Genomic DNA, 17,748 nt, shown 5'->3' with positions numbered 1-17,748 from the left:
AAGTACAATCCGCCATCAATTCCAAGGTAGCTGAAAAACTCCACCTCTCTGTTTTTCTTTTAGCCCTCTCTCTATATATATGTTTTTGCTTTTTATTACCATCCAGTTCTTCCCTTCCTGAAAAGAATTGACGTGTTCATCCAAAGAGGTCTGCCCAAAAGATATAGAAATTTTATCTATTTAGATTTTGAAGATTGTATTTGTTTTTTTTTGGTTTTCTTCCTGTCCCTTTTGATTTATTTTTCTTATTTCTTTTTACTATAAATACTATCCGTATGAAGAAATAAAGAATCATAATGCAAGATATTTTCCAGATTTAAGTTTAAGAAGTGTTACCTTACCTTTCCTTTTTTTTTGTTTTTGGTATTCCCTCTCTCCTTCTGATTTATTTTCTTGGAAAAACCCCTTGAAGTGAGCGTACACAGCTGAGTTCTCAAGCAGACAAATCGCCTATGTAGCAACTCCAGTGAGAGAAAGTAAAAGAAACAGAATTCCCCAAGCCTTTCCCAACATGAGAGAAGAGGGAATCTGATGAAACAACAGAGACATCTTGCGATGTCACCCCAGCTGGACCTGCTCAGGCTGTTGCGGAGCGACGTGTTATCTAGGCCAGCCACCCTGTGGTTTATAGAGTCATGAAGAGTATTTACAACTCTTGATTTAGTGTCCGAAGCCCTCACTGTAAAGTAGGCTTCAAATGAGGGCTTGATCCCATTAGAGGCCTTGGGCTGATTTATGTTAAGATGGAGCTGTCCCCAGGCCTGCACCTGACCACATTCCCCTTCTCCCTCACATGAACACACTTAATAGAGTGTTTTAATGCGTTGGTAGTCCCTTGAACTTGGGGTACAGAAATGATCTGACCGAGAGAACTGATGAACCTCTTTACAAGCAATAAAACGGCAATTACACTTTCATAAAGCTGCAAATAGGGGGCAGTTTGCCAGAATGAGACTCTGACTTAAATGGAAGTATAATCTTATTTTAAAACCTCTGATAAGAAGAGTGTGTGGCCGGCGTGCTCCAGAGGCCGAGGGCACCAGCTGGGTGTAAATAAAGCCAGTTATATCTCTTACGTCGGACTTCATGTGAACATTCACAGAGCACTAAGTGTTCCCAAGTTCTCCTATCAGAATACCTGCAGGTATGGATAACACTCTATCTGTATGCAGAATATAAACATGTCTCAACACCATTACAAACAAAAAGAAGCTCTCAGGGAAATCAGGGAGATGTGTAACCCAAGCTGTTGTTGCAGAGCAGCATCATCATTGACGTATTTGGAGAAAGTTCCCCACTTTACCAAGACTGAGCTGCATAGACAGCTCAGAGCTGACAGCCTCATTTGTAAAGACCTGAGAGCCATCAGCCCCTGCAGAGCGAGGGACAGCCCCCCATTTCTATCCACTGCAGGTTGTTCATTCAAACTGGACTTCCCTGACAAAACTGAGCCTTAAGATCAGCTCACTGTCTGGTGTCCCATCCTGGATTACTCCCTCTCATCTTAACACACCTGTAAACAAGACGTGCTGCCATCCCTTTTGTTATTATCCTGATAAATAGTCCAACTAGTCTTTGCAAACCTTCGCCTGCTCCCTCCGAAGCGTATAAGTTACACTCAGGTGTAACACAGACACCCCTTTTGGACCAACGCAAACCTGGTTCTAGTTCCGGGCTGGTGCTCGCGCTGGTTTGGCGCTGGTTCAACTTGCGAACCAACTCGGCACTAGTTTGTGTTTCCACCCCTGCTCCAGCCTGTGGAAGAGCCATGTCATGACGTCACTTCTACGTGACCGCTTTTCCTAGCAGCACTTGCGGGAACTTTCCCTCACAATAACAAAGATGGCGGACAACGTAGCATGCTTGCTGGTGTTGCTCCTGTCTTTTCGTAATCGCATGAGGTCTCGAAGATAACTTATCCAACTTTACCAACACTTCTGTGCTACTCTTCGGGCTTTACATGGATGGCGACTTCACACCTCGCCCCTGACGTAACCGTTTCGCTGTTCTAGACCAGCAAAGTGTTGGTGCTGCTCTGGAACCTGTTTTCCTGGTTCTCTTGCAGTCGAGACACAAAAAACTGGTTCTCAATGGAGTGGAGAATTGGTAAAACCGGACCTATGTCTACTTGCTGCGCATAGCTTATCTTTAACTGAACTCTCAGCTCTACATCAGGCGTATGCTTACACATCCCTGGTGCACTCGACCCCAGCAGACCAACCCTTCTTTTCTGATTTACTTGCTTTCACTGGACTCTAATCAATGAAGCTCTGTTCCTTTGATACAGACCATAAACGGACCTGCCTGAGAAAATCTGAACTGTGTGTGATCGACCCCCCATTAACACTAACACTAATATCTCTTATGCTTTACTGGCCTCACCCTTTGCATGAAAAAACTTGACCCCTAACTCCTCTTTATGATATTTATTTTGATGTTCTTTTATAACCAGATTGCATTGAGTATATATGTATATGTATATATCATGGCTAACATATATACATACATATATCAATTGTCCTAATATAATCAATACGGCCATAAAACATGTTAGCCACACCCTCTTGCTGTTTGCTTTATTTGATTTCCCTTTTCCTTCCTTTCTTTGTTTGTTTACTTTTATCAGTTTAACTTCAAAATTAACTTACTAAAATGAATAATGACCTCACTCCATATCTTGCTGAAGCAAAAAAAAAAAAGGGAAAAAGTAAAGGGGGGGCAGACTTTCATTTTCTGGGTGAATAGAGAATTGATGCCTAAAGGAATAAATCTGCACCAATCCATCATCACACACGAGTTAGAGAAAAGTGTTGAGAGTGTGCGCAAAGCCACTCTATCTGCTGGTGAGTCACTCAGTCTTGGCTCAAATTTGACAAAAGTGATGAAGCAATTTTGAGCTTCACATCAGGAATGCAGAGACATTCTAGTAGAGGAATAATGAGCCGCAATCATGACTGAGTACAGATTTCTCTGTTTCGAATACATCATGGAGTGCAGAGATAGTGTTGTTGCGCTATGTCCTGCCACTGGAATACTAATTCCTCTATTCACCAAGACGTGGACGTCCTCTCTCCCCTCTCAAGTTTCCCTATTCTTTAAAAAACCCTCTCATCACCGTTGATTTCATCTGTGATTGGTTACATCCTGTCCCACTTCCATCTCCAAACTGACAGTACCCACAGTACCCAGTGGTTGTGTTCCTGCACCCCGTCTGCATGTCTCTACAGGCTAGAACATCCTCACATCAACATACACATCCCCGAATGTAAATGCTGCTCTAGCCCGGCACGTGTCGGTCTGTGGGACACGTGTCCAGATGGTTTTTCTGTTGCATTCTCGTCCCAAAGAACCCTTCAGCATTGAAAGCTCCTTTTCCTTTCCCCATTTGTCTGGTGTTTGTGGTGCCCTGCAATTCCACCTAAACCCTCACTACTTCCCCATCTTGCTGCATCTTGCCAGTTGTTTTCGTTCAATAGTCGGTCTGTTTGTGTCGTCTAATGGAATCCCACATCCCCCAAAACACCCATTTTTCCTGTCAACTTTCCATGTAAGTGCATGGCTTGTGTGTGTCACCCTCTTAGCCTGTATGGGTTCATTTTGTTTCCTCTTAACCAAAACAAACCCTCGTCACATGAAATATCACATTCAGTCCAAATCTGGACCTGGTTTGAGCAATCAAATTGCAGAGGACTTTTAAAGAATCCTCACTGATCACTTTGACTAAATTTACTAAAACAGTGTTACTAATCTACTGTTTGAATCAAACCTTTGTTGTAACTGTACTAACAACCATTTTTGTGTCTGACTTTCCCTTACTTACAAAAGTACTAACAGATTTTGTTCACCCTCCAACCCTTTTAACTCTTTTCGGAATCAGCTTAAGAACCCCCACCTTCCTCCCCTCTCTCCCCCTTCCCCTTGGCAACTGTTCCTAAAACAGTACTCGCCCCAAGCTCTCCCAAATCTCTACTAACCTAGAAGCAGCCCTCGCCTCGTTCAAAAGCCCATATTTAGAATTCAACCAAATATAATTACACCTAATTAAAACATATTAACGAGCTGCCAGACACCTATCAAAGTCCAACGCTGGATAGAAATCTTTCTCTTTCTCTCTGCAACATCCTTCCTCCCTACAGCTCTGGCTTTGACCCAAGCTGATGGGTGGTAGCAATCTGTGCTAATTGTGATCGTTCATTAACTGTACTGTTGTGAATTTTAACACATTTCTCCCCGAAAAAGCTCTCTGACCGATGTCAAGTGTAGTGCCAACGATGGTAAGTGATGTATTTCTAAGGTAAGGTAGTCGCCTCCTCTCTGGTAAGGTACTGGTAGGTGTCCCTTCTTTGTCAGACTGTGAAGCATAAGTCGGAAATTGCTGACAAGGAAACCACAGACTCCGGATGAAGTCAAGATTGGACGCTCAAAATCCCAATTGCTTTTGGGAATTGAAGGTAAAACACGATGTGTTCACCCACTGAGAAGATTTATGAACAGTGAGGGTTAGGTCCTCGTACAAACCTGTTTCCCTTTGTAGGTCTTCGAGGCCTGTCTAATATAGCTCTCAAACCAATCAAGTGCAATATTCATTTTTTCCACCCCTTTCTATGTTGGGGTTACGGTTAACAAACACCTCAGGGCTAGCACTTTTTCTCCTCTCAAGCCAGTCCATACCAACCGGGCTCATTCAAACTCCTCTTGTTGGGGTATCTGAACCTTTGCCCCCACTCATCATCTTTTTAAATATCACTGTAGCCGCACTAGACTCCTGGAAACGAAAACACAGTAAATGTGCTGGGATGGGATGCAGCCGTATTCTTGGAAAGTCCCATTTCACAAGTTTGGAAGTCAGTCTTTCAAATTGGTTGTGTTCAGGAGCTTTAATATATAATAAAGAATTATTCTAGTTCACTCTGTGAGGTCAATGAGATCTCAATTTAAACTCACTAAAGTAAGATCTGTGTTAGTGTAGTGTCATTGCCTTCTTGCATTCAATAAGACATCTGATGTGCAATTCAAGATTCGTCTGTGTTACTCCCAGCACAGCTGGAGTCATGTTGACCCTCGTTTCCTTAAACTACTTCACGGGGCGTTCACTTGCCACCAGCTCACAGTCTTAGAGCCGGATCTGGTCAATGAGGCAGTAACACGCTCAGCTGAGCGCACTGCGGGTCTCCATACAGAGAGCAGCTCTAGTTCACCATACCCTACAAAAGCTCTGATGATGTGTAGGCAGTTGGTGGTGTATGAGTAACAAGCACAACAGAGGAAAAATTGATTGAATACAACGGGAGGTTAATAACATAACAGAAAGCATTCGCCCACCGCAGGAGCATCAGGGCGTGTGAATACGTAAAATAAAATGCTTCTGATGATTTCAATTCAGAGCAACATGAATCACTTAGCGGTATATTTAGCTGTAAACAGCATCAGTTCGTGTTTTCTATTTCAATCTGGTACACACAGTTCAGCAAGGACTGTTTGGTTTGTGTGTGTACTTGGCTAAAGAGTTGTTTGTGGAGTAGCTGGGTAAAAACAAAGGGATCGAACAGGAGCAGGGAGCTGGATCAGAATGGATTTGTGTGATTTTCTTTCCAAATGTTCCTACTTTTAGTTATGGTCTGTTTGTTTGTCTGTTTTTGGATGGTTATAAATTAAGGAAGATGGCCAAACGTGTGCAACTAGCCATTCATGTTTTCATAAGAATCTGCTGTTATTATTGGATTATCCAAAGAAATAAACTACATTAGTTATCACACTGTGTTATTTTCAGAGCACCGGCCCTCTCAAAAAGTTCTTTCCAAGCAAAAATAAACAACAGGTGTTTGTACAGTAAACAACAATTCAGCAACCATTCATTTGTCCTGTAAGCTATCATTAACATTAGGCATTAAAGGTGACATATCATGCAAAATTGACTTTTTAATGGTTCTCTAACTGAAATATGTTTCCCTGGCATGTCTACAAACCCCCCGAGAATGAAAAAAATCCATTCTGCCCCTGTTCTGATTTCTCCACCTTTCTGTAAATGTGTGTGAAACGAGCCGTTTCAGACTTCCGTGTTTTTGTTACGTAACAACAATATCCGGTCTGTCACGGAGTCAGAGCTCGGAGCTTGTTCAGCCCATAGACTGTATAAAATAATACTGAATCCCCCCTCCGTTTTTCATTACCTGCACACATGTGTGCTAACAAGGAGCTTAGGAGGGAGGCATGCTAGTTGTAGGCTGTCTTAATAAACACAAACGTTCGGTTTTACTCCCCACGTCTGCAGATTTGAAGATCTAGTGGATGATTTTTATTTATCAGGGATAAGTGCTAGCGCTAGTTAGCATAGCTACATAGCTACATGTTCGTAGCTGTAGCTGTGTACCAAGACACACGTCTACATACTGATAAATAAAACAACAAGAAACACTAAATCTGTGACCAATCCTTCAGAAAGGTCCCGCTGCCTTTCTGGCAGAGGTCGGTTTTACTCCCCACGTCTGCAGATTTGAAGATCTAGTGGATGATTTTTATTTGTCATGGATAAGTGCTAGCATTAATTAGCATAGCCACATAGCTACATGTTCATAGCTGTAGCTGTAGCTGTGTACCAAGACACACGTCGACATACTGACAAATAAAACAACAAGAAACACTAAATCTGTGACCAATCCTTCATAAATGGTCCCGCTGCCTTTCTGGTAGAGGTCGGTTTTACTCTCCACGTCTGCAGATTTGAAGATCTAGTGAATGATTTTTATTTATCATGGATAAGTGCTAGCGCTAGTTAGCATAGCCACATAGCTACATGTTCGTAGCTGTGTACCAAGACACACGTCTACATACTGATAAATAAAACAACAAGAAACACTAAATCTGTGACCAATCCTTCAGAAAGGTCCTGCTACAGGCGCCTCTCCGTCAGGATCAGATTCTGGATCAGATTCAGAGGGTTGAAGTAACGTGATCTCTGAGCAGCCGTGTATATTCAGCCAACATGTAAACATTAGATCAACGTGCTGGAGAGCCGAGGCACATCCACTTCCTGAGGGGGCGTGGTCAGAGAGAAAACAGAGTGTTCTGAGGAGGACTGAAGAAGAGGGTTCTTCAGGCATGCCAAAATCTGATTTCAAAGTGTTTTTTTGAGCATAAACTTTAAAGACATGTTTTGGGGACCTCTTAGACCAATATATATTGATGAAAAAAGCGTGATATGTCACCTTTAAGGGATCTCATGTGGAGCTTGACCCTCCAAGGGTCTGGAGAACGAGCCGTATCCAGGGTATCTAAACTATGTTTTTGGTGTAAATGAGCCTTGTGTGTTTTTCTCTTCTTGGTCACGAGAAAAGTATCCACAACAAAAAAACACATGTCTAATCTGTGTTACTAGACTCCATGTTATTAATCCCAATATATAGTATCTTAGAGAGAACAACTAGCCGAATGTATCTTAATCAATCTTGATATTTGACCAATCTATCTCAAATCTGAGATGTAAAAACTGACTGACTTCCTTAAGCGAGGAACACCAGAATACTTCCTCTATCAGCCTCCAAAATCAGCAACATTTAGCTTCTCCAGCCATTAATGAAAGTGCATGTAATGTGACTAGAGCGAGTGTTTAGGTGGGAGCAAAGACTAAGCTGTTACCTGATAACTTCACAGAAACTCTTGGATACTTGTATTGCTTTTCTTAATGTTTGACTGAAATGTGTTTGCTTTTTGAATATGTGACGTGTTGTCTCTCAGGGATTCTGTCCAACCTCTCGTTGAACAATGAATAAATGTGTAAACTGTGTCTTCTTCAGGCAGACTTTAAGTACGTGCACACTCTTGAAGCTTTGGTGAATCATTGAAGTGTTTGAATCTTGGATGATTGAGAGTGCAAGAGAAAGAAAGGGAAAAAATACACCATTAATCTTTGATATCCCCTCTTAAGCTGAAAACTTTATAGGTGTCTGGCAGCTAGTCAATGCTACTCCCTTAGCATATTCAAGCCCTTCACAAAATAGTCCCCAAAACCCAAAGAGCTTAGTCTAGCCATTAAATATGCCGACTTTTATCATCATACCTTCTTTCTTGGTAGGTCGTAGTGCCATCATCCATAGACGGTTTCCAAGTGGTACCATAGGTCTCTGTAGGATCGTTCAAAATCACCTTTATCGGTAGACTTCCACCCCCTTTGTTTGCCTCCTCTGCCGTGTGTAAAGTCTCTTTTGTCAAAACGAGATACAGGGCGTTTCCTCGCTGAAAGCTTCATACGAGATCTTCAAAGATGACCCCGACACGCCGCGGCTATCAACCGATGTTCGCTCTTTCTCACCAACTTGCCACAGCAGACATAAAAATGAGTTGCCCTGTTAAGAAGGGAAGTACGGAAAAATACAAACCAACAATATCAACAAATAAAGAATTTAAAAAACTTTCAAGAAACAAGATAAGCAGCACTCAGATGGGGTGGCTGATCTTTGGAGTGCAGTTGCTAAGATTTTTCAGTCCAGACTTTGCTTAACTTGAAATTGTGTTTAATCAGTTTGATGTATTTTGTGCAAAACTTAGAAAATAGTGTTCAGAAATTAACATAACAAATGAGATACTTCAATTTGAAAACTCCCAATCTAAAATATCGTTGGAAAAGTTGGAAAGTTGGAAGATAGTTTGTGCTGGCGTCACTTTTGAGTTTGCAAAGGTAATGGAAAGCAGATGGTTGTTCCCTGCAGTGTTGTATCTTAGCGACGTGCGTTTATGCAGAATAACAGATGTTGAATCAGAGACACGAGTGCTCCACTTTCACCCAGACCAGCTCCATTAGGATAATTAGACAATAAATTGGTCACTAACTGCAAAGATCCCTCCCAAATCAAACAACATTATTTGTTAGGATGTCTGTTGAGCAGCATAGCTGGAGAACTGATAGCAGATACAATTAGCCAAATTATACTCATTAGCATCTTGTAGGAGTGGAGCAGTTTACTGCAGTTTAATGAGTGTAATGTAGAATTTAAAAAAAGAAGCTCTTATCTGAGATAAATCTGATATAAAGTTGATCGGAGGAAATCTTTATCCTTATTTAAGATGTTTTCTGACGACCTGAGGGGACGTAATGTTTCATTTTGTTCAACATTCAGGTATACTCTGAACTGAGCGGGTGTCTGGTGTTGCATTTCAAACGGCTCACCTCATTTTTTAAGGTATTTTGTGTTCTAGGGTTTTCTCCCCACATTCTGTTTTAATAGAGTAATCCACGCTCAATATGTTAGGTAGTGATACTTCATAATGCAGTCATCAATCCAGCGTTTGAACTAGTAAAATAATTAAAAGCAGCACTATCTTACTGCAGAGCCTGGAGGATTATCAAAGAAACACCCATTATTAATACGCTCTTAAATTATTTTTTGGGGACATTGAGTCTTGTTTCTTCATTTCATTGAACACTATCTCGTACCAGTTGCTCGCGGCCGTGTGTTTGATTCCACTTGGTGCCTGCTGCTCCCTTAGCGATCAAACGTGTGGCGCAGACTGTGTAACCTTGCACAAAAGACAAGACTTTAGGCAATTGAATATTGAAAAGAGGAATTATTTTCTGTGGTAGTTCCTGGAGTGAGGACTGATTTGTTAAAGGGATGTTGAGGAATACATCTTCAAATCAAAAGCTCTGAAGATATTTTGAAAAGTGTGTTACCTGCTAAATTTCTTTTGTGCACTCGGCTTTGAGTGAAATGTAATGTGGCATTTTTAGGCGGTTGTTCTTTGATAGCTACAGGTTTAAAAACAGGTTTTCCTTTTGTTTTAAGCCACCCTAAGTCAGTATAGTCAAATCCTACGTTGCATCTGATAGTCTCTGACAGTGAACAGCACTGATTTTCTCTCAGCAACTGCACTCCAGAGTGAACCCCTCAGTCTGACCTGCACTAAAACCAACCAACCAAGCGATACAAAGTAGGGGACAGCCTCGCCTATCTCCGGTGTTTAATCCACTTTCTTCCTTGTTTTTCCTCTTCATTCTTCTAATTTCTCTCCACTCTCATCATTCTCTATTTCCTCTCTATACCTGCTCTGTTTTCCTCCCTCTATCTCTGTCTTTTTTCATCTGTCTCTTTTGGGCCATGCCCATGCCAGGTGACCATCTCAGTGGATGGTATATTGACCACCACTGGTTACACCCAGGAGGATTACACCATGCTGGGCTCTGATGACTTCTTCTACATCGGAGGGAGCCCCAATACGGCTGACCTGCCGGGCTCACCAGTCAGCAACAACTTCATGGGATGCCTCAAAGATGTAAGTAGTTTCACATCATTTCTGGTAGGAGCTACTATACATGCTCATCGACATGCAGTGTGCATCAAGTTTAAAATATTATGCTTGGTTTGGCTTGTTTGTTGGCAGCGTTTGGGCCTTTTGCAAAGTGTAAACCTGCTCACACTGACTCTGTCCTCCTTGCCTGAACCCTGTGGTATCATGCTTGAATTAAATTCAATTGTCACTGAAGTGGAACCAGTGTTTTTCGTGTCCTGGTAGCAAATGGGAAATTAAACATGTTGCAGCACCAACAGTTATACCTAGAACTGAATTAGGATTAGGGAGCAACACTTGCACCTTCTTCTCTAACGCATTTGTGGTAAAGCTGACGAAGTGGCCAGAGGTACATGCAGTGGCATATGTTTATTGACAATGAAGCAATGCACGATCTGACAACTGTTGAAGCCTTTAAAAAATAAGGATGCATTTTGTCAATGATACAGTGTGAAGTGTTTGGCAGCATTTAGCAGAACAGACTTTGTGGAAATGTAATTTAATTCATTGGATTAATTTTATTCAAAGCTTTTAGTAATATGATTTTGCAGCTGGTGTGTTTTATGATGGGATATTCTGATTGAGGTTGACATTAAGTCTGTAAAGGAAAGACATGGGTGTAATGCTCTTATGTGCAGGTGTTAACAGCTCAACTGGTGCAAAATATGTGTGTGATCTTTGAACAATAATAATAATAATAACTTTATGTATATAGCGCTTTTCAAAACAAGTTACAAAGCACTTTAAAACCATTTTTTAAAAAGCAGTAGGCAGTAATTAAGAACATATTTTTATCCAGAAGTAGTATTCAAACAAGCATCAGAGCAATAAACCATAAAATCAATAAAAAGCAAGTCTAAAATAGTGAGTTTTTAAAAGCTTCCTGGATATCCTCCGGCAGGTCGTTCCACAGCCTGGGGGCCAGAACAGAAAATGCTCCATCGCCTTCTGTTTTTTTTGTTTGAGCGTGGAATAGTTAGTAATGACCTACGGGAGGATCTGAGGTTACATGAAGGCTCCTAGGGAGTCAAGAGGTGAGCATGTAGTCTGGAGCTGACCGACCTCCTACAAGCTTTAAAGGTGACATATCATGCAAAATTGACTTTTTAATGGTTCTCTACCTGAAATATGTGTCCCTGGCATGTCTACAAACCCCCCGAGAATGAAAAAAATCCATACTGCCCCTGTTTTGATTTTGTACACCTTTCTGTAAATGTGTGTGAAACGAGCCGTTTTTTTGTTACGTAACAACAATATCCGGTCTGTCACGGAGTCAGAGCTCGGAGCTTGTTCAGCCCATAGCCTGTATAAACTAATACTGAATCCCCCCTCCGTTTTTCATTACCTGCACAAATGTGTGCTAACAAGGAGCTTAGGAGGGAGGCATGCTAGTTGTAGGCTGTCTTAATAAACACAAAGTTCGGTTTTACTCCCCACGAAGCAGATTTGAAGATCTAGTGGATGATTTTTATTTGTCATGGATAAGTGCTAGCGCTAATTAGCATAGCCACATAGCTACATGTTCATAGCTGTAGCTGTAGCTGTGTACCAAGACACACGTCAACATACTGACAAATAAAACAACAAGAAACACTAAATCTGTGACCAATCCTTCAGAAAGGTCCTGCTGCCTTTCTGGTAGAGGTCCTTTTTATTTCCCAGGTCTGCAGATTTGAAGATCTAGTGGATGATTTTTATTTATCATGGATAAGTGCTAGCGCTAGTTAGCATAGCCACATAGCTACATGTTCGTAGCTGTGTACCAAGACACACGTCTACATACTGATAAATAAAACAACAAGAACCACTAAATCTGTGACCAATCGTTCAGAAAGGTCCTGCTACAGGCGCCTCTCCGTCAGGATCAGATTCAGAGGGTTGAAGTAATGTGATCTCTGAGCAGCCATGTATATTCAGCCAACATGTAAACATTAGATCAACGTGCTGGACAGCAGAGGCACATCCACTTCCTGAGGGGGCGTGGTCAGAGAGAAAACAGAGTGTTCTGAGGAGGACTGAAGAAGAGGGTTTTTCAGGCATGCCAAAATCTGATTTCAAAGTGTTTTTTTGAGCATAAACTTTAAAGACATGTTTTGGGGACCTCTTAGACCAATATATATTGATGAAAAAAGTGTGATATGTCACCTTTAAAAGTCAACACCATCATTTTAAAATCAATTCTAAAACGGACTGGGAGAACAGTGAAGTGGTTTTAAAATGGGTGTGATGTGTTCTCCACTGCTGGACCTGGTTATGAGTCTGGCTGCGGCATTCTGGATCAGTTGAAGTTTATTGAGGTTATTATGTGAGAGATGGGAGTAATCTAACCTGGATGAAATAAAAGCATGACTTACTGTTTTGAGGTTTTTGATTGATACAAATGACTGAATTTATGACTGTTTTCTTAATTGAAGGAAGTTTGATTGGACAAAGGAGTTTATGTGTTTATTGAAACTGAGGTGAGAGTCAAAGATGATACCAAAGTTTCTACAGGAGTCAGTAACACTAAATGGAAGTGAACCAGGATGGGCTGAAATATTATGTTGGTGTAAGTCTGGACCTTTAATAATTATCTCAGATTTTTCTGAGTTTAATTGTAAGAAATTGGTTGCCTTCCAGTTATCAACATCTGCAATGCACATGTGAAGGTTGCTTAATTGAATTGATATTTGTTTAATACAACACTGTATTGAGGATAGCCTAGCTTTCTGCTAATTCTGCTACCCTGTAGTTTCACATCAAGTTGCAGACTGACAGACTATAGCGTCATCTTCACACGTCCTCACAGCATCACATTTGTGTTGACTCTCACACAGCCTCTGCAGAGTAATCAGTCTGCGCAGATATTACTCCCATGCTTGAGAGTAGGAGGTGTTAAACATACAGAATCCTGAATCAGTTTCAAGTGTTTATTTCTTCTTCTTCTCCTGCTAACCACGCTGCATGCCAAGCACATCCACCCAGAGATTCTGATTTATACATACAGCTACACACTAATACACATCCACTTACACTGGTGGATGGATATGTAGAGGACAGTCGCCTTTTAAAAACTTTATTTCTTCCACTCTGACAAAAAAATGACTTTTATTTTCATCCGGGCTTTAATTCATGGCCTAACAAGCTGCCAAGAGGACCAATCACTGCTTAAAGTATTATGCCCTTGTAAATGTAATGACTTGTGTAGAGGCGACGCAACATGGTGCCATCGCATTTCCTCATAAAACCGCGCTGATTGAATAAGTAATTACTTCTGCCATCACTTTTAATGGATCGCACAGTAATCGCCCTATCTCTAACTTAATTATGCCTGCAGAATTACATTTTCATTATTTGGGCTGCTATCGGAAAGGATCCCCAGTGGGTCTTAAACTTCCCAAGGCGTTTAACTATCTTCTCCCTCATCAAGACGAGGCTGGATTTACAGTCGACGTACAGACGGAGCACGGGGAAGGGAGGGGCGGGTGTGTGAGCGAGAGGGAGAACAGACAATGGTGAGCGCTAACAGCAGAGGTGAAAATGAAGCACTGTGAGCAAAGTGCTGGGAATAGGGAGTCAGAGCAGATGGTTTGAGAGCAAAGCGTTTAAGACTGTTTGATGGATCTCCAAAGAAGCAGCCGAGCGCAAGTGGATGCTGTACACCGAAAACAAATAGCCACAAGTCGAAGAATGAATTGAAACCGCAACGTTAATATTTATGTTATCAAATCAGAGAAATGTTCCCATGAATAATGTAACAGCATTTGTCAGCTACACATTTTAATAGGTTTCTTAAAGCAGACAAACACAAGAAAAGGGAAAGTGAATGATTAAGTCAGAATTTTAAAGTAAGGTGAGAATGTGTGAGAGGAAAGAGAAAAAGCTTTCCAGACAAAGTCTCAGAGAGGCGTGGCGTTACTGCAAACATCAAACACTGACATTTATGTTTGACCCTTCGCCAAGGGCAGCTTCGTCTCATTCAGATTTAGTTTGGGTCAGCACTGCAAAACACGTCTCCAAACCTTGTCAAGTCAAGGGAGGAGTCTGGAAATCTTGTTATCCTCAAATCAAGTGACATGCTTTGCTGACAGCATGAGACACTTTATTATTTAACTTCCAGAAGCCAATCATACGAAGACAAGTTTCCATACTGTTGTGTTTTTTTGCAGGTTTCATGTGAAGTGGCTCCAAACATGTTTTCTCTTCAGGGACCTCATGTGATTTATAAAGTGACTCCAAACATGTGTGTTCTGGGGCTTGAGCATGGGAAAGGTGATAATGATATGGATCTGTGTAACAGTTTAGCCTCACATTACTATAAATAGGATACCATATGATAACCCTTCATTCTGTTGAAGGATTGGAAAACGATCATTACAGCATGCTGCCATGCATGCCATCCATCTAATCAATTACATATATTCCTCTTTAATGGCTTTGAGATCTCAGTCTTTGGTATAATGTCTCCATGCTTTGCAGCTTGTTCAGCCTCCTAAACATATACCTTTAGAAGGTGTCATATCTTAATTGACAGCAAAACATCAGTGATTCTGACGAGGGAGAGGCAGAAAGAAGGCAGGCAAAGAAGAAACAAACAAAAGAAAAAATAAACCTGCAAGAATAATAAAGAAATAGAAATACAATCCCAAGTCATCATATTCTACATAGCTGCTTGACTGCTTATTTATTAGGTAATTTTTTTAGGAATGCACATTAAGGATCTCTTGCACCAATACTCGTCAGCAATTACAACCTGCTGCTGTGACCGACACTGGTAAGATTACCAATGCTTTTTTGACACTCAAGTATTTTAAAGTTTGTTGTTTATGCGCATCTGATGATAAGAAAGGCTGAACTATGGTAAGAAAAGTTTCATATTATTATTCTGCACTTATCAATTCTAACTGTAATCTCCTGTGTTAATGCACAATAAACTAAAAAGAGCTCTGACTCAGTTGTTGCTTTTTTTTGTGCGACTGTGAACCAGAGCTCTCCTGAGCATGCAACAATCAGAATCATCAGAATAAGAAATACTTGATGTATCCCAAGGGAGAATTCAGTTATAACAGTATGATCTTATAAACAGAACTTAAGACAGAAAATATTAATAGAAAGAAGGAATACAGTAAGATGTAAATATGAATAAAATATAATAAAATAAAGTAAAATATAATAAAATGAAATGAAAAAAAGGAAATTAAGAAAAAAAGGAAATGAAATAAAGTAAAATCAAACAAAATAAAATAAAATGTAATAAAATAAATCAAACAAAATAAAATAAAGTATATACAGAAGCGCAGAATAGTTAGAAACAATGTCTTCATCCAGCCAGTAATAATAATAATGATAATAATAATAAAAAAATAAATAATAATAATATTAATATTAATGTTAATAATAATAATAACAATAATAACAATAATAATAATAATGATAATAATAATAATAATAATAATAATAATAATAATAATAATAATGATACTACTACTACTAATAATAATAATAATAATTATAATAATAAATAATAATAATAATTATAATATTATTATTATTATTATTATTATTATTATAATATATTATTATTATTATTATTATTATTATTATTATTATTATTATTATTATTATTATTTATATAGCACTTTTCAATACAGGCAGCAAAGTGCTTCACAGTTGGCAATAAAAACAAGAACAAATGGAAAGCAAAACGAAGGGATTAAAAAAGCTATATAAAGAGGGGCAAGTCCATGTAGTGCTTCAAAAGTTTTAAAAAGTCGTCTGCCATCCAAGATTTAATTTCTGACAGACAGTTGTGGAGATGTAGGCCATGGAACTAAGAATACTCACTGGACTAACATCAGATTTCCATGGTCAAACTTGTGTCACTGACGTTGTTGTGGATCAGACTGTGTATGTGTAGAGATGACATCATGCAGGGCAGATATGACACGTCTGTAAAGTAACAGCAACTCAGGACGTTCTTTCAAATTCACCGATTGCCGCTGAAATCCTTGGTCTCTTGCCTTGTAAAAACTTTGGTCACCATGTTCTTGTCTGTGGGAAACTTTCTGCAGGTCTCCAACGTTTGTTAATTTTGCAATGCTTTTGCTAGATGCAGATGCAGATTGCGTATTTCTCCAATACATCATATTTTCATGATGACCTTAAAGACTTGTTGTGATTTAAAAGACTTGCTGTGTTAACACTTCAGGACTTTCTCCTCCTCTTGCAATATTTCAGGCGCATGTTCAACAATTTGAGGTCATGTTATCCTTTTCTGGAACAGTGACAAACATCCACACAGGCGACACCATTTCTACTTTCACATCAGCTCTTTGCAGTTATGCATGTTTCTCTTCTTTCTGCATGTAATGGTGGCTCTGATACTGCTACCTACTGTACTTTTATCGTTAGTTTTTATTGGATGAAATAATATCATCAGGGTGTTAAATACAAAATTGTGCATTTCTTTTTGATATAAATCGTGCAGCCCTACAATTGGTTGGTTATTAGGTACGTTAAAAATTGCATTCATGGCATATTCAGAGATTAAGATCATATACAACCTACATATTTATGAAAAATAACCTGAGGGAAGCATAACACACTGCAGTACAGAATCAGCACCTCTTCTTTATTGTTTTTTGATGTGTTTATATTGTTCACAAAGATAAAGTGTGTGATCCAATCTTGGGCTTACCAGAAACCCGGGCTTACTGGTTGTTCACACTGTTCTTGAGTCTTATGATCTCAGCTCCTCCGCTGGGGTCAAGCTCTAATGACTGCATCAGCTGAACTGAGACAAAGAGGTAACCAGGCAGAAAGGCACCAAGAAAACCTGCAATGAGAGTAACTGAGAGCGGCAGGTAGGGTAGTGGTAGTGGCTGAAAATAAAGAGGGAAGTAAGTGGTCGGGGGGTAGACAGTAGTGTGTTTCATCCTGTGCTAGTTCAGTGGCACAGCTCGGATTATCAGTGGTGTTATGGTCCGGGGCAAAGCTTTCATGCCTCCACCGTGGTCAAACGCCTTTGATACGCTTGGCCGGCACCCTCCAGGCAGCAGGAATCCAAAGGAAGAGCACAGCAGAAGAAGAGTAAAAAGGCACCAAAAGAGGCAGTGAAGCCTTATGAAGTTTTTTATTTGCTGTGTGTGTGCTCATATGTGTGTGTTCAAAGTCACCCACACGCCATGTTCATACGGCGTGTGATGTATGCCTGTTTTCTCTCAGCTCCCAGTCAGAGTGGTGGGCTGTGAAATCAGGTCTCTCTTCTCCCCCCACAGTCTTGTTTTCACAGATTCCTCTCTCATGCACGTCACCATCTGTCTCTCCACCACAACCCTCCGCCTCCCCATCTCCCTCCCAGACAGTGACCTTGCTATCGCCCATTTCACACTCCTCCCTCCGTGTCAGTCGCTCTCTCTCTCTCCGTCTCTCCCCTCCCGCCCGTCCTCCTCGCTCTTCCCACCTCCCTCATCACCGCTCTCCTCCTCT

At 40.5% G+C, this 17,748-nt stretch overlaps 1 protein-coding gene across 1 annotated transcript in view; it reads left to right on the top strand.

Annotated features, from left to right (window-relative positions):
• Nucleotides 1-17,748, top strand: part of nrxn2b (neurexin 2b) — a 1,139,450-nt gene that overhangs the window by 528,563 nt on the left and 593,139 nt on the right. Inside the window, exon 8 of the mRNA XM_034676291.1 lies at nt 10,105-10,266. Coding sequence (XP_034532182.1) covers nt 10,105-10,266 — 162 coding nt within the window. The remainder of the gene's footprint in view (nt 1-10,104; nt 10,267-17,748) is intronic.

The sequence above is a fragment of the Notolabrus celidotus genome, chromosome 23, assembly GCF_009762535.1.
Source record: "Notolabrus celidotus isolate fNotCel1 chromosome 23, fNotCel1.pri, whole genome shotgun sequence".
Classification (NCBI taxonomy): domain Eukaryota; kingdom Metazoa; phylum Chordata; class Actinopteri; order Labriformes; family Labridae; genus Notolabrus; species Notolabrus celidotus.
This window is presented reverse-complemented; position numbering and strand designations above follow the sequence as displayed.